The following is a 27,070-nucleotide window of genomic DNA, read 5'->3' as shown; positions in this document are numbered from 1 at the left end:
TCTGCCCATTAGCCCCGCTAGCCTGTGGGCCCCAGAGGGCAAGGTGTCTGCTCAGGTCTGCACCAAGGTCTACGTCGGGCACAGAGATGGCTGCTGATGGTGTGGCCTCTCTCAGAAGGAATGTGGCTCAGACGCAGGCTCTGTGGGGAACATGAAACCCACGAGGGCAGCAAGGTGGGCAGGGGGGACTCCCTAGGCAGAGTCCACTTGGGGCTCTAAAATCTGACCTCCTAGGGTCGGGGATATAGCTCAGCTGGTAGAGTGCCTGCCTCACATGCACAAGGCCCTGGGTTCAGTCCCAGCACCAAAAATAAAATAAAGAGACCATCTAAAACCTGACCTCCTGCTGTGGGAGCCCTCCTCCTCACCGAGGGACCAGACCTTACCCCACCCACTCTACAGTCCAGGGACAACAGGAGCTCCACAGGATTACGTCCTGCCGGGTGACATCCTGCTGCCCCTGCCCTGACCTCTGGTCCACAACCTGCAGTAGGAGGAGGTGGAAGGCCCAGGCAGGAGGCTGAGGACTAACAGATGCCCCTGAGACCCCAGGAAACTTCCTGTGGAACTCCCGAGTGCTACAAGCTGCCAGAGGGACCCAAGGCTGTGGACTCCCCTCTGAGCCCTGTCCACCCTCATTCTCCAGGAGTCCCGGCCTTCCTGACAACATACACTCTCTCCCAAATTCATATCTGCCTCCAGGTTGTGTCCTGGTCAGGGGCATTTCCCAGCCTCACCCAAAGGCTTGGGCTTCTCCTTCTGGTCAGCAACCCTGTCCTGCAGATGGTGAGCAGAGAGGCCCAGCAGCCTTCACCCTCTGCCATGTAGGGGAGCCATCGACAGCCTCCTGGTCTAGCCCGAGACCAGGGACCAGTTGAGTTCTTCTCTGGGAGGGGGCTAGACAAGGAGCAGACATGGCTTATGTCCAGCAGTGAACAGGATGGTGACTCGGGTGCAAGGTGGTACAGGGCAGGGGGTCATGGGGCTGGTCGGGCCCTCATGGGGGGAGACCCCCAGAGCCGTCCCAGACACAGCAGCAGAACCACACTCACAGGAAGCCTCCTGGGGTCTGCACACCACTTGCAGGCGAGGAGAAAGGCCCGGGGTGAAGGCCCCCTGGGGCTGCTGGGCAGCATCCCAACACGGAAGCCTGCTCCAGGACAGCACGCCTGCTGAGTAGACCCTCATCTCCCTGCGAGTGCTCCAGGACCCTCCTGTCCACGAGGGCTGCAGCCTCCACCTGTCTGTGCCGACAACCCGCAAGGTGAAGGGCACTAGCAGATTCTGAGCTAAAGTGCCAAGTGCAGAGGCTGCAGAGGGAGGGTCTGGCAGTGCCCGCCCTCCTCGGGGTGCCTGTCCAGTCCCCGTTTCCAGAGGGCTCCCGGCAGTCACGCCTCAGTAGGGGACGGTCTCCTAGGAGGGCCACCTGCTCCCCTGGAGTCTTTCCAGTCATGGGGGACACAACAGCAGCCCAGGGGCTTCAGGCACCCACAGACTGCACGGAGCCTCCTATGGGCCAGGCAGGGACAGAGGGCCATTCTCCAAGTTGGGCACTGGAGCTGAGTCTCAGGGCCACGGGGCAAGGCAGAGAACAGATGGGGGTGGCAGGGGCGTTGAGAGCAGAAGGGATGTTAGCCACCTGCCATTTCCTGGTCAGTCTGAACAGCCCAGAAGAGGGAGATGGGGAGGCAGGAGAGGGCTGGAGCCAGGCCTGAGCTCTGCGGTGTCCTCCAGCCCAGGAGAGAAACATAAGGCAGGTGACACAGGACTCTAAAAAAAACCCTCTTTTACTGTAAAAAATACAGCCACAGACTGGGTGTCCTGAGCACAGGGCTCACAAGCAGGGCAGCAGGCCACACCTTGGCCAGCAGGCCGCACCTTGGCCAGCATGCGCCCCAGGGCCCAGCAAGGCAGCGGGACTCCTTATCGCAGTCTCCGGCCTGCCTCCGTCCTGCAGGTGGCGTCACTTGGCACTCAGGGGTGGCCGCCTGTGCTGCTCTAGCAGCTCCTCCAGATGATCAGCCCGCTTCATGGCAGCCTATGATGGGCACCAGAGTCAGGCGTGGGCTGCCCCAATCTCAGGCAGGACCAGCACAGGGACCCTGGGACCCACCTCATGCTGTCTCCGGAGGCTGCTCACGGCCTTCTCCTTCCTGGCGAGGGCTGTCTTCACCCTGCAGAGGCACACAGTGGGATTCTGCACAGCCCGCCCTCGGCCAGCCTGCAGGGGCAGCCAGCCTGTAGGGGCAGCCAACCTGCCCAGCCCACCGGCCACAGCTCCAAGGCTGGCCTGGGCCCAGAGAAGCTGCCTTCACGGGGGTCAGAACCCAGAGAGCGTGCCTGGAGCAGCACAGGCCGTGGGGCTGTGCCAGGACGGCCGTGAACTTCTCATACCCACCCCTCAGGGCCATGGCAAGTGTGGGCAGGTGGCAGGAGGACCATGAGGTCCCTGGGGGCTCACTGTTGCCCCTGCAGCTTCCCCTCTCTGCATCAGCTGCCCCACCCAGGCCTCCAGCCCTCAGGAGGCCCTGGGGTGCCCCCTAAGAAGCACACTGAGCCCCAGCTTGAAGCAACCTGCTCAGGTGCTCCTGGTGAGGCCAGGCACCAGATGCCCCAGGACTCAGTGCCACTGGGGTACTGGTCCAGGCTTCCTGGACTCGGACCTGGACCACGTGCCAGCCCCTGCCCACGGGCGGCCTGCACCCCGGAGGCCTTCACCTTGCTCACCCTCCTCATCTGTGGTGCCCTCTGCCGTGGTGCTGCATGCTGCCCTGCCCTCTGCCTCTGGCCCCTGCAACCCGGCTACCCACCTCTGGTGCACCTCATCCAGCTCCAGCTGCTGGCGGGCCTGCAGCTCAGCCAGCTCGGCCTTGACCCGCTGGTTCTCCTCCTCAGAGGCCGCCAGCCGGTCAGCAAACTCCTGGCGGACCACCTGGACCAGGCTGCCTTGCTCCCTGGACAGCTCTGAGTTGACCTGGAGGCAGGGAAGGTGGTGAACAGGGCTCCCACGGTGGTGGGCTCTAGACCTGGGAGGGGCGGGGGACACTCACTGCCCGCAGGTCATCCAGCTCCTTCTCCCTCTGCCGCAACAGGGCCTGCAGGCGCTCCTCCTCCCCCTCGGCCTCCCCAAGGCGCCCCCTCAGCTCCGAGCACCGATCCTGAAGCTTCCGCTGGGACTGCTCCAGCTCCGAGAGCTCAGCCTCATACTGGTCCCGCACACGCTTGATGCTGGTGGGTGGGCAGGGTGCAGCTGGCAGAGCGGCCGGGACAAGCTCCTGCCCTCCCCTCACCCCAGCGGCCAGAGCAGCCCAGCACCAGCCCCTGGCTGGCTCCCGCGCTGGAGGCCTCACCGGCTCTCCATGGCCCTCTCACTCTCCTCCTTGGCCAGGGTCATGTCAGCCTCCAGCCGGTGGATAACCAGCTCAATCTCCTGATCGCGGTCTTTCCGGATTTCCTCCTTGAGCTCACGTTCCCGGTTCAGCTGCCACGCTTCCTGCGGGGCCAGGCAGCTGGCTTGGGAACCACTGGGAGGGTGCAGGACAAGGGAGGTGGAGGGGCACAGGGCAGGGGAGCAGCAGGCTCCCTTCTCTGAACCACAGGGGCACGGACACATTCATCGGGCAGAGAGGGCTTGCCCTGCCCTAGTTCCCCAGGTGCTGGAGGCCCTTGGATAAGCCGGCTAACATGCAAGTCCTCTCCTTGGAGACCACTCTGCCACCAGACAGGCTGGGGACAAAGAAGGAACTTGCCATATTGCTAAGTGGGGCTGTGAGAGTGTAAATGGGACCAGTTCCTGGAAGCTATTTGGAAATTCCCAAAAGGAAACACCAGAGGCCAAGGAGGGCGGCCCCCACAGGCAGGCAAGCAGTTGACCAAGGGGCACGGGCTGGCAGCTGCCGGGCATGGAGGACAAGATGCCCTGACCAGGCCTTGTCCTCTTGCTGCCAACTCCTGGCTTTCCTGTGGCCACAGGATGGCAGAGAGCAGCCTGCAAGCCGAGGAAGGAGAGCCCCAGGAGCCCTGTGCGACACTGGAAGAGCCCCAGAGGCCTGGAGCTGCCCTGCCCTCCCACCTCTTTCTTGGCACAGCTGGCCGTCCATGCCTGCCTCTCCACCTCCAGCTGGTCCTTCAGAGCCTTCAGCTCCACCTGGAGGGGAACAGGGCATGAGAGCCACCAGCCAGCCCTGTCCGCCCAGAGCCTAGCCCAGGCCCCTGCCCTACTGGATGCCAGGCTCGGCACGGGGGAGGGGACCTGGTGCCGACGCTCCTGCTCCTCTTGACCCTTCTCGAACTCGGTCCTCAGGGCTCGGGTCAGCGCTGAGCTGCTGTCCTCTAGCTGCTGTCTCAGCTCCTCCAGCTCTGCCCGCTGCCTGCAGGCCAGGCCAGGGGTCAGTGGGCAAAGGGCACTGAGGGTCACCACGTGAGCAGTCTATGGGCGGGTGAGGGGTCACTGTGAGGAGGGTCAGCAGCCCCTGGCGGCACCTGGCTGCCTGCTGGCTCAGGCGCTCCCTTTCCTCGGCCACCTCGCTGTACAGCCGCCGCCGCTGCTGCTCCAGGGCACGCTGTTCCTGCTCCAGGTGCTGCTCAAACCTGCGGGAGGGCGAGGCTGGCTCACCTGGCAGGCCGCCGGCCCCAGGACAGGTCCCAGGACACTCGTGCGGCAGGGCAGGGGCAGCCACAGGCCACAAACACCAGTCCTCAGAGCATCCTTCCAGTCACACTTGATGCCTGTCAGAGCCACTGCCCAGGTCAGCAAAGCCAGGCCACAAGTCCACCATGACTCTGAGCTGAGGCCCCTGTGGTGGCTCGTGAAATGGCCTCATGGCTCGGCCACCTACTATCTCCTATTCCTGTCTGTCCTCACCGACCGCATCCTGCTTGGCCCTGCAAGCGAGGAGGGCCTCTTCCTGCCAGCTCTGCTTCCTGTGTGGGGGGCCAGGGGCAGGGTCCACGGTGGGAACAGGCTGCCATAGGCCTGTGTCCTCACCCCACCTGAGACAGGGCTGTGGGTCTGGCCAGCTGTGTTTTGGAAGGGCCAGCCATACAAAAAGAGCTGCTTGCATATACTGGCCACTGCCAGCATATCCCCCAGCCATCAGGTCCCTAGGGTCTGAGGGTCCACCCAGCCTGGTCACACCTCTGACCAGTGACACCCCCCACGCCCACAGGGCCAAGGAGATGAGGGCAAGAGGCTGCTCTGGGCACCAGAGGGGCCTTGGAGTCACCTGTCTGGGGCTGAAAGTTCTGGGCCAGCTGTGGGGGTCTGCACACCTCCTAAGTCACAACGTCCCTTCACGGGAGGGACGTGCTGGCTGGTGCAGGGGCTGCACCCACAAGCACAAAGGAGCTACTGGCTGGTGCTGAGATGGGCAGGACTGTTATCCTGGGGCCACAGTTTCCTGTGCCCTCCTGGGCAGCTGCACCAAGACACTGGGCCCCTCCCGCTCCCAAGACCCCCAGACCCAGGCCTTCAGGACATACCCTCAGGGTTTAGAGAGGAAATGCCCTGCTTCGGATGAGGGTCTGGGCATCGCCCCACCCCACCCGGGGCCCCTGGCCTGGGCAGCCAGGATGTGCGAATACCCACCGCCGCTGGGCTCGCTCGCGCTCCTGCTGACCCAGTGCCTCCTTCTCCCGCTCCAGGTGCTCCCGCAGGTCCTCGGCCTGGCGCAGGTAGCGCTGGGCGGCCTGCTCGTCCCGCTGCAGCAGCTCGGCCTCGTGCAGGCCCCGCAGCCGCCTCAGCTCCTGCTTGTGTTTGGCGATGAGCTTCTGGATCTCGGGCTCCAGGCCTGGGGGCAGGGCAGCAGCTGCAGGGAGTCCCCGCCCACACCACCCACTCCAGGACGCCAACCTCAGAGTGCAGTTGTGCCTGAAGTGCTGCAGGGAAGGGGCAGTGCTGCCCCTGGTCCCTGCTCCTGGGGCAGTCACTCTGTAGCAGCTGAAGGGGACTACAGGCCTGTCCAGCCTGGGCATGTGCCCGCCTGCCCTAACCATCAGGTCTCTGAGCATGGGTGTCCAGGACCCTGGAGCAAGGGTTCTGGGTCAAGAGCCAGGCCAGGAGAGCCCCACGAGCCACCTGAGGGCCTGGGCTCCCTCCGACAGCACCCTGGAGCCTGCCTCCCAGCCTCCCGCTCCCTGCTGCTTCCCACAGTGTGGCCTCCAAGCCCACCCCAGGGGAGGTGGGCGCTGCCCGAGCTCTAGTCTCTGGTGGCCCACTGGTGTGGGCCTGCCCCTTCCACCCTAGGGCGGCTGCCCCTCGACACTGTGCCTGCTCTGGGAGGTCTGGTGTGAGTCCCTCCTGTTGGGGACTGCAGCCACTCTTCCCCTCTAGAGCACCCCAATCGGTGCTGGAGTGGCCCACCTCTGACGGTGATCTCCTTGATCTTCTTGGTCTTCTCGTTGATCCACTTCTCCCTGCGGACTTTCTCTGTTGCACTCATTAGTTCTTTGAGTTTCTTGATCTCCTAAAAACAAGGACATGGGAAGTGGAAAGAGAAGATGCAAATGACATCTGTCCCCTCTACCACACCTGTGTCCTGAGCAGGGCAGCAGCCTTCCAACTGCAGAGGCCTTCCAACTGCAGAGGCCCTGCTCTCCCCTGTGGCCGGTGGTCCTCAACCTGGCTGTCACCATGGACTCCGGGGCCTCTGGCAACGCTGGTGCCACCCCCACTCAGAATCTGGGCTCTGGTCTGAGGTGGGCTCAGGGACTTGGCATCCAGATGGGAAGCACACTGAGGTGGCTGAGGCGGCCTCTCACTCCTGGCAGCCAAGCAGGAAGACACCAGGAGCGATCCTGGGCCTGAGCTGCTTGGGCACCCAGGTTGGGCTTGGCCTCCTGAGTCCAGGGCCACTGCCCAGGGGAAGGGCCAGGCCGGCACCAGGTCTGGATCTGGGTGGAAACATGGAAGCAGCCAGGGGAAGATGCAGCTGGGTGCGAGGAATAGCCCTCCTGTCTGGACCGCATCCTCAGGGCCCCCGACTATGGAGACCCTCCTCCAACCCTGCCCTGCTCTGGGGTCCGCTGCCCGCGGAGCAGCTCGGCCAGGCCCCCAGGCTGCTCACCAGCTCGTGCTGCTCCTGCATCTGGGCCATGCGCTCTCGACACCGCTGGTCGCCCTGCTTCAGCTCGGCCACCACCGCCTCACACTTCTCATGCAGGACCTTCTTGTCTTCGATCAGCTGTGAGGCGGGGGTGGGGGTAAGGCTCTGCACTAAGGTCCCCACCCCAGCAGGAGGCCTGTCTCCCAGGGCCACCCTGTCCATACAGGACCGTGTATGCTTGTGGACACGGGGCGGCTGCCCCTCTGGGTACTCGACCTGGAGGACATGGTGGATGTCAGAGAGGCCTCGCTGAGGACCCTCCTGGAACCACACCAGCCTCCCTGAGAGCCCGACTCTCGACTCGGGCACACTGATGTCGACCACCCAAAGTGACCACCATCTTTCCAACCCCAGGCCTAGAGGTCTCTCCAGATCCGGCCAGGGATGTGGCTGAGGGGCAACCCGGAAGCTTCTGCTGCTCTCACTGGGGGTACTCTGGCTGTCCCAGAAGCCCCAACAGACCAGGGGTGGCCCTCCAGGGATCTGATGGCCCAGGCACGGCACAGAAAATTTTGAACTTTGTCCAGGACACCTCCCTGTTGGGCCAGCAGTCAGCTAGCTCTGGAACTGCCTGGCTCCTCCAAGGGACACCTGGTCATGCTCTGCCCGCTGTCCCGGCAGCCCACCACACTGGGCAGGACACAGCGGGCTATGTGGACCTCAGGCCAGCTCCACCTGCGGCCAGTCCCTTGCTCTGTAAGCCTGATTCTGACCCTCTGGCCTCATCCACCTTCCTGGTCCCCTGGGAGGGATCACCTGGTCAATGAAGGACAGGTGCCGCTGGATGGTGGCCTCATAGTGCTCTTTCTGTTGCCGAAGCTGCCGCCTCAGCTCCTTTTCTGTCTCTTTGACCCGCCGGACCGTGAGGTCACGTTGCTGTGCCTGTGGAGGATGTGAGCAGGAAAGGAGGTTCTGGCACCAGTCCAGCCAGAGACCCAGGGCTGGGCACGGGTGGCCGTGTGGAAGGCACAGAGTGCCTTGGGAAGAAGCCAGTGCCCAGGGCTCGCAGCGAGGTGCTATGGGGGCCTGTGGCCCAGCTGGCAGCCCTGGGTGACATGCTAAGGGCCTCACCAGTGCCCTCTGCAGCAGCACCACAGCCTGCTTCTGCTCCTCCAGCTCCAGCTTCAGCCGCATCACAGACATGCGCCCCTCAGATGCCAACTCTGGGTGCCCCCGCCCCACGTCTGGTGCCAGCCCCTGCAGATGTGGCCAAGTGTCAGGCAGGTGGGCCACCACCCACTGCTCACTGGGTAGATGACCAGGAGGCAGCATGGATGTGCAAGGTGCCCTGCCTGCCCATGTTCCAGGGGACCTCCATGTCCCCTCCACTCCACCCTCAGGGGAAGGAGCAGCAAGGTGCAGGCGTCTGAGGCGTGGTGGGAGAGCTCTCCCAGAAGGCTTCTGTTGTTGGGTACAGGGGAATGAGGGCTGTGACCTCAGTCCCTACACAGCCTGGCACTCTGGCACCAGTCCAGCCAGAGACCCAGGGCTGGCACAGGTGGCCGTGTGGAAGGCACAGAGTGCCTTGGGAAGGAGGCAGCGCCCGGGTTACAGTCACTTCTGACCTTCCTGCTGTTTGCCACCACTCCACTCAGCCTGGCCACTGGTGTTCACCAGGGGACACCAGGGCCCAGGGTGCCAGGACAGCTCCCTGGGCAAGGCGTAGGGAGGATGCTCGAGAGGCTCACCCAGAGAGGAATCCGCATGGGACAGTCGGTCCTGCCAGTCCCCCGCCTGGGCCCTTCAGCCACATCGCTGAGCAGCCTGGTGGCCTCAGGTAAGGGGGAGGCAGGTGCGACCCCCAGAGCAGAGTGGGCTGGGCTGCCGCAGGGGCCTGACAGGTGCCCACCTCCTGCTGCATGGCGGGCTGGCCCTGGCCCGACCTCTCCATCTCGTCCAGGAAGCTCCTGACGCCCTGCAGCTTCGCCTCAGACAGTAGCGCCCCCTCCTCAGGGGTGCTGCAGGGTGCACCGAGTTTCCCCCATCTCTCCAGGTTGTCAGCCGTCAGGGAGCTGGCACTGTCCTGTGGGTGGGGCCAGCATTGGGTGCTGCTGGGGTGGCCCGAGCACTCGGGGTCCCCGGGGCTGGGTGCTTTGCTGGGGGAGCAGAGGCAGTAAGAGTGGGAGGCGGGAGGCAGCTGGGTGTCGCCCACCCAGAGGTTCTCCTGTGTCCCAACTCAGGGTCCCTGCACAGGAGGGGAGAGTGGGTCAGTGAGATCCGGCTGCCTTGTTAGGGTCTCAACTGCAGCCAGGAGCTGGGGAACCCCGCCTTCCCTGGCCTCTGGGCCTGTGAGAATGGTGGCAGCATGGGCTGGGGTGAGGGATCGTGTGGCTGAGTCACCTCATCCATCCAAGCATATCTGTCCTTGTGATAGACCCTGGGATGGGACAGTGGTTCGGGATCCTCCTCCAGCAGCCTCAGCGTGTCCAGCAGCTCGTCCAGGGTTTCCCTGGACTTGACCCTGCTCCTGGTGGGGCCCACCATCTCCACGTCCTCACTGGCCATGTCCTGGGACAGGATGCCTTACAGTAGACAGGCAGGGGGGACGCAGCCACCAAGGCCACTGGTGCCCAAGAGAATACTCGTGCCCAAGGCGGACCCCAGTGGAGCTGGGTGGGGCCTCTGCTCCCACGTCCTGTGGCCCCTCAAGCCCAGCCTACAGGTTGAAAGCATCTCCACCAGTGGCAACCCTCCCCCAGGAGAACAGACAGACAGGCTCAGCCATTCAGCTACATCACTGAGCAGCCTGAGGGCCTCGATGTCCCCTGACACCTCTGACCTTCAAGCTCCTCTTCTGTGGACAGGGACACAAGGCCCTACCCAGGCCCCGTGTGAAAACCTTACAGGGTTCCAGAGCAGTTCTGAGACTCCACCCAGCCAGGGCCCCCCAGCCTGCCACTCTGCATCAGAACAGGAGCCCTGGGAAGCCTTTCAGGGGAACCCGGCTGAGGAGGGGTGGGGAAAAGGTCAGCTCAGGCCACTCCTGGCATGGACACGCCCCTCAAAACTAAAGTCCAGAAGGGAGGGAAGGGTGGGCTGTGCCCAGACCTGTGGCTTGTCCTCCGGAGACAGCTGGTGCCCTGAGGATGAGTCAGAGGCAGGTAGGCAAGGGTTCCTGGGGCCTGTGGGGTGGACGGTGGTGCCTGCCCAACAGAACACAGCAGGTTGCTGAACCTGGAAGAGCCTGGGAAGGAGCCAGGTAAGGGGGAGGCAGGTACGACCCAGAGCAGAGTCATTGGGGGGCCCTGGCTTCCAGGGACTGAGGTTGGGGAGCTGGCATAACCTCTGGCTCTAGGCCTCGATGCTCCATGGGTCCTGTGTCCAGGACCATCTGTCAAGGACTGAGCACCTCAAGTCCAACCAAACAGGTGAGCTGGTCAGGAGCAGGGGTGGTGTGGGTGTTACCATGGCCCAGGCTGCGGGTAGAAGCTGCCCACCTGGCCACAGTATGAGGGCCAGGGCATGACAGCAAAGGCTGTATCTCCTTCCTATCCTAGGCCTTCCAGGTCACTCACCAGTGTTGTTGGCCTTGAGGGGCTGGCAGGCGTCACTGCCTGGTGTCAGGGGCGGCTCCTGGGAGGGCCGAGGCTGCCCCGGTGCTCTGGTTTCCGGGCTCCCCTTGGGCAGCCCGTGCTCAGCCTTGCCTGACTGCTGGGCTCGTTTCTGCCGCAGCTCCTGCCAGAGGAAGCATCTCTGAGCGGTCCCGAGGCCAGCCCCTTGCCTCCCACAGCCCAGCTGCCCTGGGGCTCCATGTCCAGAGCCTGAGGACCCAGGCAGCAGTGCTGGAGCTGGGGCTGGGGCTGGGCTCTTCCTGGCCTCCGGGGGCTGAAGGGCACCTGAATGGCCGCCTGCCTGGCCTGGCGAGCCTTCTCCTCTCGGGCCTTCTTCCTTGCTGCCTCCTTCTGCCGGTGCAGGTCCAGGAGGTTGCCACTGCCCAGCTGCTGCTGCTGCCCCTGCCAGAAGAGCTGGGGAGGGTGAGGCAAGTCCCCATGACCCTGAACCCCACCTCTGCCCCATGAAGGGAAGCCCCTAACCCCGAGAGTGCTCAGAAGGGGAGTCAACACTGTGCCTCGGGGTCAGGTGCCCATGCAGAGGCCTCCTGGGACTAGCAGGACACTCAGGCCTGACCATGGTCCCCTGAGGACAATGTGGGCCACAGAGGTGTGACCTTTGTGGTTCCAGGTCTCCGTTCTACTAGTCCCAGAAACTGCCTATGCACAGTTCAGACCTTGGGCTTCTGCACCCGCCCAGGGGGAGCCCGGGGTGGCTGTGCCCACACTGACCTCCTGCGTGGCCGCCTGCAGGTGCTCCAGGTCTGCAACTCCTGCTTTGCGGCGCTGTACCTGGTGGCGGTACCAGCGCTGGATGGTGATGGCAGCCTGGTTCACCTGGTGGATAAACCTGCCCAGAGAGCAGGCTTCAGGGCTGAGAGGGGGTCCAGTGCCCCCAAGGCCCTGCCAGAACCTGCAGACTGGAGGCCCAGCCAGGCAGAGCAAGTTGGTGGCTGCACACAGCCCTTGCCACCAACTGAAACCTGGCAGGACCAGCCCTCCTGGCTCATCTCACCAACAACCAAATGTGACGTCCCAGGTCACCAGGAGAGCAGGTGCCGTCTGTCCACAGACCAGGGTAGTCTGTGCACGAAAGGTACCAACTGGAAGCAATCCAAACATGCTTCACTGTCCTCAGAGGGAGCACAGGTGACAGGTGACAGGACGCTGCTCAGCAGCAAGGAGAAACCACCTGCGCTAGTGCCGGGCACAGAGGAGGGGCTCTGTCTAGGGCATGCCACAACAGCCGGACTGCTGGGCAGGGGCCTGAAGGTGGACAGACAGGACTCCAGGGACCGTGGTGCTGGAGCCGTCTGGTGGTGGTGCACTGTATCCACAAGACACCACGTGTGCATCTGTCCAGGGGAAGCCTTTTACCACTCGAGATCACACTCAGTACAGCTGACCAAGGGAAAACGCCGACCCTGACCCTTAGGACCAAGCGCAGATCCTCTCAGCAAAGACACTAACAGAGAGCGGAGGGCAGAACTCGTCTGCCACCAGGGCCCTGACTCGATGAGCCCGCCCACCAAGGGCACCTCAGAGGCTTTGAGCAGCTGCAGCAGGGCAGGCAGGCCGGGTGGAGGTCGAGGCTGGGTGGAGGTGTCTGCAGAGGCTGTCTAGCTGCGAAGTGGGGAGGCCAGGGCCACTATCCTGAGGCAGAGGCTCCACCACACCCACCCCGCAGCCCCCAAGGGTGGCTTCAAGTGTACAGCCCCACAGGGTTTCTTGCTCTTCTCAGTCTTGTATCTTCTTTCCCTTAACTTTTTTTTTTTTGTACTGAGGATTAAACCGAGGGGTGTTTAACCACCAAGCCACATCCCCAGCCCTTTTTGAGACAGGGTCTCGCTAAGTTGCTTATAGCCTTGCTGACTTGCTGAAGCTGACCTTAAACTTGTGATCCTCCTGCCTCAGCCTCCTGAGCTGCTAGGATGACAGGTATGCTCCACCTCATCCAGCCCCATAAAGTTCTTTTAACAAACAACTTTACTGAGAATAACTGACACATTATTAAAACCTGCCCATTTTCAGCACACAATTTCATGATTTTAAGCAAATTCACAGAGTCTGCAACTACCAGCACAATCCCCATCAACATAATCCTGTTCTAGAATGTTCCCACTGCCTCAAAGAGCAACGGCCACCCTGTGTCTCCAGCTTCTGCCCAATCCTGGCAGCCATTGCTCCCTTCATCCCTCTAAGGATCTACCTCTTCTTGGCATTTTATGCAGATGAACCACACCACATGTGTCTGTCACTTGCCATTTAAATAACTACTGAATAAGATTCCCACTGGAGTCCTCCGACCCCAGGCTTTGCCCCTGCTCCCCCAACCCTCCAGGCCCTTGCCCCTGCTCCCTAAAGCCCCCCAGGCCCTTGCCCCTGCTCCCTGCTACTCCCCCAGGCCCTTGCCCCTGCTCCCTGCTACTCCCCCAGGCCCTTGCCCCTGCTCCCCACAACCCCCCCAGGCGCTTGCCCCTGCTCCCTGCTACTCCCCCAGGCCCTTGCCCCTGCTCCCTGCTACTCCCCCAGGCCCTTGCCCCTGCTCCCCACAACCCCCCCAGGCCTTGCCCCTGCTCCCCGCTACTCCCCCAGGCCCTTGCCCCTGCTCCCTGCTACTCCCCCAGGCCCTTGCCCCTGCTCCCTGCTACTCCCCCAGGCCCTTGCCCCTGCTCCCCACAACCCTCCCAGGCCTTGCCCCTGCTCCCTGCTACTCCCCAGGCCCTTGTCCCTGATCCCCACAACCCCCCAGGCCTTGCCCCTGCTCCCCACAACCCCCAGGCCCTTGCCCCTGATCCCCACAACCCCCCAGGCCTTGCCCCTGCTCCCTGCTACTCCCCCAGGCCTTGCCCCTGCTCCCCACAACCCCCAGGCCCTTGCCCCTGCTCCCCACAACCCCCCAGGCCCTTGCCCCTGCTCCCTAAAGCCCCCAGGCCCTAGCCCCTGCTCCCTGCAAGCCTCACCTCTCGGCCTCCTCCTCCGTCACCTCCTTCCGCCTGAGTAGGTTGGTGGTGGTCCCCCCAGCGGCGCCCCGGGCCGCATGGTCAGTGCTGAAGTTCTTGTGGGGCTTCCGGAAGCTGCTACCCTCACTGCCCTCGTTGGTGGCTGCCTTGATGATGTTGCTAATCAGAAGAGAAACCCGTCTCACTGCCCCAGGAGCGCTCTGCCCAGCGCCAGTGGAGCCCCAGCCACCCTTGGCTCTGAGCCAGCAGGAGGTCTGGGCTCGGCAAGAAGCTTGCCCTCCTCCTCTACTTGGCCAGTCCCTGGGGAAACCTGTACTACGACAGACCCATCAGCCTGCGCCCGAGTAAATGGGCTTCACGTTCATTTATTTTTTTAAGTGGTATTGGGATTGAACGCAGGGGTACTGTATCACCGGGCCACATCCAGGCTTCTGTTTTTTTTTAAGTATTTTTTTTTAGTTGTAGTTGGACACAACTTTATGTTATTTATTTATTTTTATGTGGTGCCAAGGATTGAACCCAGTGCCTCATACATGCTAGGCAAGCGCTCCACCTCTGAGTCGCGACCCCAGCCCCAGTCTTCTATTTTTTATTATACAGACAAGGTCTCACTAAATTGCTCAGGGCCTCCCTAAATCGCCCAGGCTGGCCTCAAACCTGTGATCCTCTTGCCTCAGCCTCCAAAGTAGCTGAGATTATAGGCATCTGGGATTACAGGCATGTACCATTAGGCCAGATATTCTTTACATTTACAAAAGTAAGAAGTTCTTAGAAGCAGCAGGAGTCCATAGCTAGGTGGCTCAGGAAAGCTGGAGAGCCACCAACTCAGCAAAGCAGCACAGGGGGCTCCTCTGCTTCTTTCAGTCACCCCACGGCGACACCCTTTCAGTTCTGGACATGGCCAGCAGCTTCCTCAGGAGGGCCCCCGCCCGATGTGAGTCCCTGGGAAGTGGGCCTAGCCCTGGATGGGACTGGGTGACAGCACTGAGGGTGAGGGACCTGCTGCTCGGGTCCAGTGCCCTCACGTGCACCGCGTGCCCTGCTGAGCAGACCCCGGGCCTGGTGCCTCCTGGGCCGGTGCCAGCCTTACTTGAGCGCGGGGGCTGTCTGGTTGGAGCTCTTGAGTGGGGGTGCCCTCTCCACGGGGGCGTAGTGGTTGTGCACCATGCTGGTGACACAGTTGCCCACGGCTCCCTTGCTGCTCCTGTCAGAGAAGGAGGGTGCATCAGTGTGGGAGCAGGCGGCTGGGACCGCCAGCATGGGTACAGGTGTCGAGGGGCTGCCAGTGCTGGCTGTGGCACCGTCAGGAGTCTCCAGGGCCCCATGTCCTGCACCTAGTGGAGAAGCCCTTCCTGTCTCTCAGGGAGACAGCTCTGTCCCCAGGCCCCATGAGGCCGAGGCTGGGGCTGGCCTGCTGCTTCCTCCGGGGCTTCTCCGCACCCTCCCACCACCCTGACCATGGCCTGCGGACGTGCTCTGGTCCTTCAGGTCCCCAGAGTGCGACCTTAGAGTGAACACTGCATCCCTGACAAGGCAGGCCACTTTGGGCCTGAAGGCCATATGGTCCCTACCACCAGAGACACACATGGAGCCACCAAGTCCAACCTCCAGGGAACCCTGGAGGGGCAGGAGCTCCCCGCGGGACATGGCGGCTACAGCCTGCGGGACAAGCACAAGCCCCTGTTTAAGCAGTGGTCAACAGCCCCCACCCCGCCCCCACCCCACCTTGCAGCCTATGCCCTTGAGCAAGAAAGCCATTCATTCCAAAGGAGCCAGATCCCACACCCGCACTGCAGAGGTGGTACCTGTTATTGGCTGTGAAGCTGGGTGCCAGGGCACACTCCCTCCTCCGTGGGCCCCCTGGGGAGTTGAGGGTGCTGGGACTCTGGGCACTGGCCGGTGAGCCAAAGCCCCTGGGCTGATCGTCCTAGGGGCACACAGGACACCCTCGAGGCCCTACCCCAGGGCCCTTGCCCTCCCAACACTGCCATACCCACAAATGGAGGTGCCCAAGTGCCCAGGGTGTAAGGATCACAGCCTGCTGACCAAGACAAAGGCAAAAGGACACAAGGAGCAGATGGCAGTCCTGTGGCAGGACCAAGACCCACGCCGCCTCGGCCCGCCTCACCAGGACGTTCCAGGTGGCTCCCTTCCCACTGCATGGCTTGGGCAGACGGGCCAGCCTCCCTCTCCCACTAGGATCTCCCTCGAACAGCGCCAGGAAGTCAGTGGGCTCTGCAGGCCTGTGTCACAAGAGGATGGCACATGAGGACAAGGTCAGCCAGCCAGGTGGCCAGCCCCAGGAAGACAGGGCCACATCTCACAAGAGGACAGAGGGGGGCTGTGCTGCCAGTGAGAGCTTCTCTCCCAAAGCCGGCTCCTTAGCCCTGACCAGCGGGCTCGGGCTGGGGCCTGGGGGAAGAGGCCCAAGAACCCGTCCATTAGCCACACTGAGCTTAGATTTCGATATGTGACCAGCCACTGCTACCACTCTCCTCCTGTGGTCAGGAAGCCACACAGGCCTGCAGCTCAGAGGGGTCCACAGGGCCCCCCATGTGGCCTAGGACATACCTGCCCCAATGTCCAAACCTACCTGGGGCAAGAGCCACAGCTGCCCCAACAGAGCTGCCCTGATGGAAACGTGGTCTGTCCACACAGTACTGTATCATTATTGTTGTTTTGTTGTTATTATTTTTTTTTTTTAAAGAAAGAGTGAGAGAGAGAGGGAGAGAGAGAGAGAGAATTTTTTAACATTTATTTTTTTTTAGTACTTGGCGGACACAACATCTTTGTTTGTACGTGGTGCTGAGGATCGAACCCAGGCCGCATGCATGCCAGGCAAGCGCGCTACCGCTTGAGCCAATCCCCAGCCCCTGTTGTTATTATTATTATTATTATTATTATACCAGAGATTGAACCCAGGGACGCTAACCCCTGAGTTTCATCCCCAGCACTCTTTGCTTTTGAGATGGGTCTTCCTAAGTTGCTCAGGGCCTTGCTAAGTTGCCCAGGCTGACTTGAACTTGAGTCCTCCTGCCTCAACCTCCTGAGTTGCTGGGATCACAGGCACATGCCACTGCGCCCAGCCAGTGACAAATCAACCCACTATGAGGACTGCAGCACTGGTCATCCACTGGCCATCGCCATGGCACAGATGGCCCTCAAACACACTGAGCTCCAGGACAAAGCCCGACACCAAAGGCCACACACGGTGACTCCAGCTGCAGGAAATGTCCAGAGCAGGCGAACCCACAGCACGCAGGTTGGTGACCAGCAGGTGGGAGGGAGGGAAATGACCACCAAGGGCCACGGGGCTTTCTCCAGGGAGAAAACATGACCGTGGCGATGGCAGGACAACTCAAGTGCACTAAGGATCACAGACGGGCTGGGTGTGGCTCAGCGATAGAGCACTTGTCCAGCATGCAGGAGGCCCTGGGTTCAATGCCCAGCACCAAAAAAATAAATAAATAAATAAAAAGAAAAGAAGAAGAAATAAAAAGTGCAGCAAGTATCCCAGCTGCTCTGCGCCACAGTCCTGGGCTCTGAAGTTGCCTCTGGTGGACACACAATGCCAACCCCTGAGGCCACCGACCCTGGGCGGGGCAGCACTGTCCTGTTCCTCAGGGGAGGTGACCCCTGGGCTGGCCCAGAACTTATCAGTCTGCACATCTGCAGCCCTAGCTGGCATCTGCCCTCTTGCAGACAAGATGTGTGGGAGGAGGTGTCAGCCTAGGCCCTTGTCCTGAGGGTCTGCTGGCTGCAGGCTGGGTCCCCTGCTGGCACTGGGCATCCCTTCCCACTGGAGTGGAGCCAGCAGGGCAGCAGCTGTTTAACTGGTGGAGGTGGCACAGGCTCACCAGGAGGACGGGGAAGTGCCAGGTGCCAGTGCCTCTGCACCCAGGCCTGACCCCAGGGGAAGGTGGAAGAGGCTGGGACAAAGACTTGTGAGGAGCAGGCCTGTGAGGGTCCCACCACCTGCCACCAAGCCCAGCAGAGGACACAGGTGGGAGATCTGCCTGGAGGACCACGCCTGCAGGGTCCCTGCCAATGAGACAAGACTGTCTGCCTGTTGGTGGCCTCCCCACCCAGCCCATGGCTAGAGGTGGACATGCATGGAGCTCGCCCCAGACCCCAGGCCTTAAAGGGGCACAAATGGAGCTGACAAAGGGCTGAGGCAGGAGAGGACAGGGGCTACCTGGGGGCTGGGCTACCAGAGGGCTCTGGGAGAAGCTGGGGTGATGAGGCCACCCGATGGGCTGGGGTTACCTGGGGCAGCTGGTCCACGGCTGGTTGACCTGTGTGGTGCTGTTAGACCTTCGAAGGTTGTTGATGGCCCGGGAACCCCCAAGCCCTGTGGCCTCCTGCGAAGAGGGAGAGAAAGCCACTCAATGGCCGAAGTCTCCCACCCTGGTCAGCCTGCTCAGCACAGGCAAGCCCTGGAGGGACAGACGAAAGGCACGCTCGGTTTAGGGACGGACTGGGACACAAGTGGTCCAGGAGCAGGTAGGCAGGATGGGGCAGTGTGGGGGCTGGGCAGGGCCGACCACCTAGAGCCTGGACTTCCTGCACAGGTGGGGAGGGTCGTGGCCAGGCAGCAGGCTGGCTGTGACCGTCTCCTGTTGGGAGCACAGCCAGGCGGCTCTAGGGTTGCCATGGGGTGAGAGAGGAGATGGGGGCACCGGTGGGCAGCGAGCTCTCAGGGAGTCTGGGTCAGAGGGCAGTCTGCACAGTCCCCGGGCAGGAGGCTGTTGGGGAGGAGAGTGCCGCCGGTGGCGAGGGCATGTGGAGCCCTGCGGCCAGGCTGAGGGAGGCACCTGGGTGGCCTCTGGGAGAGCAGTGAGGGGCTTGAGGCAGGTGGGGAAGGGCTCAGTGGAACGCGGCTGGGCCCAGGGCTGCCTTCCAGCTTCCCACAGGCTTAAGATCTTCCAAATCAAGCACTTTGGGGGAAAGTCCTGAGTGAGAAACAGCGGGGGACCCTCCCCACCCCACACACTGCTCACATCATCAGTGAGATTCAACCTGACGCCAACAGGGGTCCACCCCAACAGTGAGCCCCCAGACCGGAAAACAGACACAGACTTTCAGGTTTTAAAATCCGAATCCTTAAGCTAAAAACAGCCCCCCCCCCCTCCCCGCCAGAAGACAAAAAACAAAACCACATGCCGGAAGCCGGAAGCAGACATTCTCCCTGGCGTCTCCCCTGGCTCGAAGTCGCTTTCTGAAGCAGCGGACAGCGGGCCGGAGCGGCCACAGCAGAGACACAGGGCTCTGACGTACCTTCCCTGCAGAGGACGCACACTCCCCCCAGGCTGTGGGCGGCGGCCCTCACGGACTGTCAGGGTCTGTTTCCAGAGGCAGCTGTCAAGTCTGGCAGGTCAGTGATGCGCCCAGTGCTCTCCTGTGGTGGTCCCACTGGACCACACTAGGGGCCCAGGCCAGGCACTGGGAAAGGCTCCAGAGGACAGGGCGGTGGCAAGGGCACCAAGCGTGCACCCAGCACCCAGCACCCTGCGAAGGGAGCTGAGCGACGACTGAAACTGGGGCAATGGACCCAGAAAGGCCACTGCTCTTCTGGGCAGACCCAGGAATGTCTGCCTGGCCCTGGCACTGTGCCTATCAGACATGGGCAGAGGGCACCCTCCACCTCCTCAGGGAGGCTGGCTGAGGTGGGCCGCACCTGCTCAGGGAAAGGGGCAACGGAGGCCTGCGCCTCACCAGAGCAAGCCCCAGACTCTGCCCTCAGCATCTCGGGGGTGACCTCGAAGTCCCCAGAATTTCCCACCTGATCAAAATGTCAGTTCACCTGGGACCCTGGGCCAGCCTCATGTCGAACAGTACGGTTTACAGAGGGGATTTCAACAACACCCAGAAGGTGAGGTGGGATGGGGGCGTGGGCCACATAGTGCCACTCCACCTGGAGGGGCTGTAGGCTGAGGCGCGCCAGTGTGTGCCCACCGCACCTCTGCATGGAGCAGGGCAAAGCAGAACACACAAGATGAGGCCAGAGCAGTTTGTTGGGCCAGAAAGGAAGAAAGCAAGTGCTCAAAACCAAAAGGTGAGCAGTCCAAGGGAGCAAGAGCCAGGCGCAAGACTCCCGGGGCCAAGGCTGGAGCCGGCAGATCAGCAAGCAAGGGGTTCAAGAGCAGCACGCGCTGCGGAGCCTTCTCACAGTGAGGTACAGTGAGAAGCCACTGGTCACAAACCCCAAAGAACCTGTGGAGACATTCTGGCTAGAGCAGGGCCCACAGGTCCCCAAGCGTGGACCACATGGATAAGAGCCCTCCAGAGAGCAAGTAAGAAAGGGAACCTGACGAGTGGCAGGGAGGCCTCATGCCATGAAAGGGCCGTCAGCTCTGTGGTCCTACCAAACCTGCCTACCCATGAGAACGTCCTGCAGACCACCGTCAAGTCATGGAGGAGGGGCTGAGCCTCGGCCATAGGGGACCGAGGGGGCCCAATGCCATGTGGGATCCTGGGGCAGAATAAAGACGTCAGGCCAGACACTGTAATCCCAGCGGCTCAGGAGGCTGAGACAGGAGGACCGCAAGTTCAAAGCCAGCCTCAGCAACAGCGAGGCACTAAGCAACTCAGTGAGACTCTGTCTCTAAATAAAATACAAAATAGGGCTGGGATGTGGCTCACTGGGCAAGTACCCCTGAGTTCAATCTCCTGTACCCCACCCCCCAAAAAAAGATGTCAGAAAAAAAAAAGATGTCAGGCAAAAATTGGGCATGTGACAACTGTGGGCTTCAGCCATTGACAAGGTCATGGCCTGGGCCAACATCCCACACTAGTGCCACAAGAGCACGACGACCCACAGCTGTGTGGATAGTCCTGGTTTCCATCTGAAGCTGGAAGGATGCAGCTTGCAGCTCATGCTCACCCGATTCCACACAGGGAGATAAATGCCTCTGATACCGCAGACACAGATGTGGACTGCTACACCGGCAGCTCGGGGGAAGGAACAAGGGGCAAAATGCGCCGTGAGAGGCTGTGTCCAGCACAGAACCTGGCCCTCGGCCTGTAGTGGACCAACTCAGCCCTTCCCCTCTGCTGCCCTGATTCTAGAATCAGTCAATCACGCAGACCGAGACCCCCAAGCTCCTTCAAGCAGAGTGAAGGGCAGCTACGTCAGGATCCAGGTACATGCAGCGGCCTGCTAGCCTAGCTCCTCGGAAGCCCTTCAGCAGAGGTAAAGGCTGGCCCTGCCACCCACTCCACACACGTGATTGCGTTCTTGTGGCATCTCAGGTAAACTTTTCTCATTGCCAAACATCTATTTGAATTTGAAAATATTTATGTTTTATTAAGGCATGTAATAAATTATTCTTTGAAACTTGTTGGACTGAACAAGATTCAAAGCCATGCGGTAAAAGATGGCATACTGATTGCAAAATGAACAAAAATAACATTGTGATTTTTTTGATACCGAGAATTGAACTCAGGGGCACTCAACCACTGAGCCAGATCCCCAGCCCCTTCTTGTGTTTTTATTTACAGACAGGGCTCACTGAGTCGGTTAGGGCCTCACTCTTGATCCCCCTGCCTCAACCTCCCGAGCTGCTGGGATTACAGGCGCCACCACGCCACCTGGCTGCATCTTTCTAATACAATTTTCTAACAATGTAATAAAACTCTAAACTTACATATCCATGTCCTGTTAAAACCACGTTTCATTAAAAGTACACTTTCATAGTATGTAATTTACATTTTTTTCCTAATGTGCTTATCTAAATGAAGCAAAGCTACAAATATAGACCTTAATGATAAGTTAAATAAACTTCTCTACAACTGCTAAAAAACAGCACCATCAGTTCTCTTTCTGTGCATACCAAATTAGTGAAGACCAACAGCTGTGGGCATGTTGTATGTCACTGTCCATCAGTGGCACTCTCCTTGTGTGAGGTGAGTATAAATGGGGCCGATGAGCTTCTTTTGGCAGCACCCAGGGCCCCCACTGAGCCACACCCAGCCGGGAGCACTTGGCAATACCAATACCACGGGTTCTGACCCCGTGGTTCCACCTTTAAGATTTATTCTAGGGGCTGGGGATGTGGCTCAAGCAGTAGCGTGCTCGCCTGGCATGCGTGCGGCCCAGGTTCGATCCTCAGCACCACATACAAACAAAGATGTTGTATCCACCGAAAACTAAAAAATAAATATTAAAAAAATTCTCTCTCTCTCTCTCTCTCTCTCTCTTTAAAAAAAAAAAAAAACAAGATTCATTCTACAAGATCACGTATGTATTGGCAAACACAGGCCTGAAGACACTCGTGGCGGCACTGTTTGCTGCCAGCCGACCTGCAGCCACCCACAAGAGGACCTTCTGCCCTGCTGTTAGAGAGCAACGGCTGCGCACAGCCACTCAGGGTTCTACAAGACACAGCCCGCGCGCAGGCCCACATGTGCCTGTGTACTGGAGCAGCAAGACCCGCAGCACCACACAGCCACCCTGACATGTTGCCCGGGGAGGTGACAGGCAGGTCTGCTGCTTGATGGGCCCCCTTCTGGTGTCTCTGCATTTTAAACCGTGTGCATGTGACCATTCAGAATAGCACACACAGAATTTTTTTAAATATGTATTTTTTAGTTATAGATGGACACAATACCTTTATTTATCTTTGTGTGGTGCTTAGCATCGAACCCGGGGCCTCACACACGCTAGGCAAGCACTCTACCACTGAGCTACAGCCCCAGTCCCATAGGTAGAATTTTAAAACAATCAAACAAAGCGGCAGCACGGCGGCACCAGGTGACGGATATGGACAGCTTCGTCTGTCCTGGGTCTTCCTGGCAGCGGTTTCCCACCTCCTTGCTGAGGCTGATGTCAAGAAGGGAGGAGGGTCTTGTGCTCACTGAAGGCGCCAAGGCGGAAAGGGTGTGCTCAGAAGGTACACAAAGTCACAAGCCAGGAGCCCCACCCTCCAACTGCAGGGTGGTCTGGCACTGACGTCACCTGAGCCACAAGACCACCAGTGACTACAGCTCATGTCCCAGACAATCGCGGGACAGAGGGCCCTGGAGAGAGGGAAGTCTTTGGAGACAAAGGTGATATGGAAATACCAGGCGGACGGTCAGCAAAATGGCCCCCAGCCAGGGGCTACTCCAGCCCCACAGAGAACAGGAGAAAGAGAGTCATCAGCCCCATGTCAGGCATGGAGCCATGGCCTGGCAAGTGCTCCCCACAAACCCCAAAGACACCTGTGGCAGCAAGGTGGCCAAGAGGACAGGCGCCACCCAGAGCCACTCCTCGCTGGGTGGTGGCTTTTACCCACATGTGACCCCTGCCAGGGATACCAGGGAGCAAGCTACAATCATAAATGTAGGAAACAGCTGGACACTCTGCCACGGAGAGGACTCGCGAGCTCCCCCCTCAATACTGGGGCAGGCAATGGGGCAGCCTGGGAAGATGCCTGGACAGGACCTGTGCTGGCCTTGTCTTTAAACCCATGTTCAGGAACAGAATGCCCTCAAGTGGAGAGGTGGGAGAGGGTGGTAGGTGCCCAGGTCAGCCACAGGTGCAGCCAACCACAGCTGGGCACTAGCAAGCCAGCAACTCCACACCACTGTGTCACCGCATCATCCCCACCCCACGCCCCCTTCTAGGCCTCCTGGGGCAGTGGGAGGGAGCTGGACAGGAGGCAGGGTCCAGTGACTCCGGAGCAAGGTGGAGCTGCAGAGGGCAGCAGGTATCAGTGACACACTAGCCCAAGTTGGCCATCACTCCGCTGAAGCAGCACACTGTATCTTAAACCTGTGGCCACCATGAGTGCCCTGGTAGAACGTCCCAGATCCCCATCACAAGGGTCCTGGGCTTTGGGAACTTGTTTGGATGGAAGGTCCTCTACTAGACTGTTGTCCTCACCTCAGAATTTGGCTTTCACGAAAGCAGGAGTGACCTTTTTAGGGAGAAGGGCGGTAAGAATGCAAGGGCACTTAACCACTGAGCTACATCCCCAGCCTTTATATTTTATTTAGAGACAGGGTTTCACTGAGTTGCTTAGGGCCTCACTAAGTTTCTAGGGCTGGCTCTGAACTCATGATCCCCCTGCCTCAGCCTCCTGAGCCACTGGGATTACAGGCGTGTCCACCCGCCCAGCTGGAGCAAGGCTTTTATCCACAGGGATCACCATCCCAACCCATGAGGCTACTCTCAACCAGGACCCCTACCAGGACCAGACTGTCTGGGCATCTAAGCCAAGCTCCCAGGCCCCTCTGTGGGGCACTGCCCTGCCCCGCCCCCAGCACTTCCCTGAGACCAAATCCTAGCCCCTCAGCCACCCTGATGTGTGGGTGACAGCCTCATTCCCTGCCCCAGCACAGGTGGCAGGAGGAGCACCCCTGCCCAGCACACTGGAGCCCATCCAGGGTTCTCCGGGGTCACAGGAGCGTGGCACCCTCCCCACAGGTCAACCTTGTTGATTAAGATTCCAAACAAATCCAAGGGCAGCAGAGCAGGAGGGACAGGGCCTGGTGCTAGGATGTGGGCTCTGCCTCAGGCCAGTTGGCCACTGTGTCCTCCTGTGGGTCAGCTCCCAGGTGTGCACGGCCTGGACCATTCCTGCTTGGAAATAGCCAAGAACTGCACAGAACTGCCCTGGGACCAGATGCCACCCATGACAACAGGACCCAGGGCCCTACGCTGCACTCACCAGAGCCCTCCTCCTCATTGTGCCGCCTGTGGCCACAGAGATGGAGCGGGTGACGGGCTTGGCTGTAGAGGCACTGCTAGGACGCCGGGACATGGGCAGAGGGAGGCCAGTCAGACTCAGGTCCACACCTTCCGGGCTGCCCTCAGGGGTACCACTAGTGGCCCGTGAGCCTTTCATGGTGGACATGACAGACCTTAAGAGGGAAACGAGATATAGTGAGACACCCGAAAAAACTGCAGTCCCCTGCAAACACCACCTGCAGCAGAGCCTTGCCCGCTCAAGACACCTAGGTCCACCTGCCACCAAACCCTCCAGGAACCTGCCACCCTCCTCACTGACAGGTGAGCCCCTCAACAGGAATACGAGGGGGCTGTTCTAAACCCCATGCCAGTACAGGGCTGAGCAGGTGCCTCTGGGTGATAGGCAGGTGGGCAGCATATTACTGCATGAAAGTGGCTCAGATAAGTGGAGTGCCTTGCTCAGGATCATGGTGCTGGTAGTAAACGGCAGAGCTCTACCATTTACTACCATTTATTACCAGCACCATGATCCTGAACAAGGCACTCCACTTGTCTGAGCCACTTTCTTCAGTGAAATGGGAATTTTAGAATTGCCTCTGTGTGGGTACCACAAGGTGTGACCTGAGGCTAGCATAGGGTGTGCACTCAACAACCCAATTTACTCCAGCAGGATTTGGTCTTGAAAGTCCTAGGACAATAAGCTCAGGGTCCCCAAGCTCTAGCCAAGACCCCCTCAGAGCCCCTGGGCACTCCCTGAACTCTTGGATGAGGCAGCTGCTCTTGTGCTTTCGGGGCACCCTGCCACCCCTTTTTATGTAGGCTGCTCTTAGTCTCCCTTGCTCTTTTCCTCTGAAAAGGGCTCAGCCCCAGCTTCTCTTTCCCATCCACCCTCTTGCCTGGGAACCACCTCTGGCCTCTTGGCTCCCTCCACATCTCAACCCTGGTTGGGTCAGAGACTCCTTGTCTTGGACAACTGTAACAGCCCCTCCACCTGCCCGGCCCCCTGCTGTCCTCACCCGGCACCTGAGTTTCAGAACACTCCCAGATGGCATTATATCCTGGTGGAAACAGTTTTCCAGGCACAGAGAATCAAACACCCCACCCCTGCCCACTCTCATGCTCAGCTGGCCCATCCCAGCATCTCTGCACCTGCTGGCCCTTCTGCCTACCTGACCTTGTCTACCACCCCAACCCTCTTCTTTCCCATATCCTGCTTCCGCTTCAAACACCACACAAGATTCTGAATTGGGTGACTCCCTTGAGAGGACAGGGACCTGACACAGAAAGGGCTCAAGTGGTGAGTGCTGAGGGAATGAGGACCCAAATGTTACATGTGATTACAGTCCCTGTCACTGCATCCGGTGTGCCAAGGGCACAGAGCTATCGTGGGTCAGTGCTGCCTGGGTGCTACCCCACAGTTGGCCAGCCCCAGTCTGGGAGCCGGTCCCCCGTTTTCTAGCGGCAGACCTGCCACTGGCCTGGTCAGCGGCCTCAGCTCTGCGTTTCCTGCTTGCCGGTGAAATTTAACACCCCCCCTCCTCGGCACTGGCCACGCCCAGCTGGACACAGCGGACCCTGCTGTCCCAGCCACACGTGCAACCAGCAAGGCTCCGGGGTAAACACAGCCTCTCCATGGAAACCTCCGGCAGGATGAAGGGAGGCCTGCGAGGCCAACCGCACCCCGGGTGGAAAGGTGTTCCTCGCGGGGCCTGAGGGGTCAGGTCCAGCGTCCCGCCTGGCCCCGCGTGGGGGGGACGCGGGGACAAGCAGGGGTAGGGCCCTTGCGCAGTGCGGAGCCCTCCGCTTCTCCCCGGGCCGCTCCGGTCTCCCCGGTTCCCCTGGGCATAAGGCGGGTCCTGAGACCCCCGGCCGTACTCCACGTCGCCCTCTGGGAGGGCGGGAGAGGGCCGCCCGGGGGCACCAGCCCCGTCTCACCTGCAGGGCGAGACTCACCTGCGCGGACACCCCTCACCTGCGCGAGCTGGGCCTGGGGCGCGGGGCCCGCGGACTCGGCCGGGCGGGCGACCTGGCGCCCCGCGGTCCCCAGCGGTGCCCCCGGGCGGGTGACAATGAAGCGCCGTGAGGACGGGCGAGGGGCCGCGGCTAGCAACCACTCGGGCACCGCCTCCCCTGCCCTTCACCCGGCCCGCCTTTCCTGCCAGCGTCGCTTTCGGATTGGTCTTCTGGCCTCCCGCTTTGGAATTCTCTGGACCTCATTGGACCACTGGGCTGTCCTTCGGGAGGTTCCAGCGTGGGAGGAGCGGCGGAGAGCTGGGGGCCCGCGACGGTGGCGGGCTGTCGATTGGATGAGGCCGGAAGAGGGCGGAGCTTCTGGGGCGGGGCCAACGCGTGGGCGGAGCGGGCGGTGGGCGGAACCAACGCGCCTCTTGATCCCACCCCTGACCCGGCTCCGTCCGCTGGTGAGCGGAAGGCGCGCGTTAGGCCGGGAGTGCGTCCCCGTGCTGCGTGGTCAGAGCCCTCGCCCGGCTCTGGCTCTCCAGACTCTGCCCAGGGAACCCTGGACATACAGATCGGATGCCCTCTTCAACAAAAGTTGTATTACATGGTGCTGGCCTCTCCACATACCTTTTATATTTATATATATATAATTTTTTTTTTTTTTTTTTTTTTTTTTTTTTGGTACCAGGGACTGAATTCAGGGGCACGTGCCCACTGGGCCCCATCCCAGCCCTATGTTGTATTTTATTTAGAGACAGGGTCTCATTGAGTTAGCGCCTCGCTAAATTGCGGAGGCTGGCTTTGAACTCCTGCCTCCGCCTC

At 60.7% G+C, this 27,070-nt stretch overlaps 1 protein-coding gene across 4 annotated transcripts; it reads right to left on the bottom strand.

The window, feature by feature from the left end:
* Positions 1-1,555: 1,555 nt before the first annotated feature.
* Positions 1,556-26,407, bottom strand: Cep131 (centrosomal protein 131). 4 transcript variants are annotated; one of them, XM_076870701.2, is made up of 26 exons: positions 26,243-26,407; positions 24,270-24,462; positions 17,884-17,978; positions 15,746-15,860; positions 15,423-15,544; positions 14,708-14,821; positions 13,618-13,776; positions 11,387-11,504; positions 10,940-11,056; positions 10,619-10,778; positions 10,152-10,246; positions 9,444-9,611; positions 8,953-9,126; positions 8,175-8,300; positions 7,860-7,985; positions 7,065-7,181; positions 6,362-6,464; positions 5,588-5,789; positions 4,483-4,590; positions 4,253-4,370; positions 4,073-4,147; positions 3,351-3,493; positions 3,051-3,228; positions 2,811-2,974; positions 2,114-2,174; positions 1,556-2,038 (listed from the first exon to the last, which is right to left on the bottom strand). In XM_076870701.2, the coding sequence occupies exons 2-26, from the start codon at positions 24,453-24,455 to the stop codon at positions 1,964-1,966; spliced, it is 3,219 nt and encodes a 1,072-aa protein (XP_076726816.2). In that variant the 5' UTR covers positions 24,456-24,462; positions 26,243-26,407; the 3' UTR covers positions 1,556-1,963. The 4 variants fall into 4 exon arrangements, with proteins under 4 accessions (XP_076726816.2, XP_076726817.2, XP_076726818.2 ...); XM_076870702.2 differs by having other exon boundaries at positions 26,262-26,407; XM_076870703.2 differs by having other exon boundaries at positions 24,270-24,342; positions 26,262-26,407.
* Positions 26,408-27,070: the final 663 nt, after the last annotated feature.

Source organism: Callospermophilus lateralis, chromosome 11 (genome assembly GCF_048772815.1).
Source record: "Callospermophilus lateralis isolate mCalLat2 chromosome 11, mCalLat2.hap1, whole genome shotgun sequence".
In the NCBI taxonomy this organism is placed as follows: Eukaryota; Metazoa; Chordata; class Mammalia; order Rodentia; family Sciuridae; genus Callospermophilus; species Callospermophilus lateralis.
The sequence above is the reverse complement of the archived record's forward strand: the minus strand, read 5'-3'. Positions and strand labels throughout refer to the sequence as shown.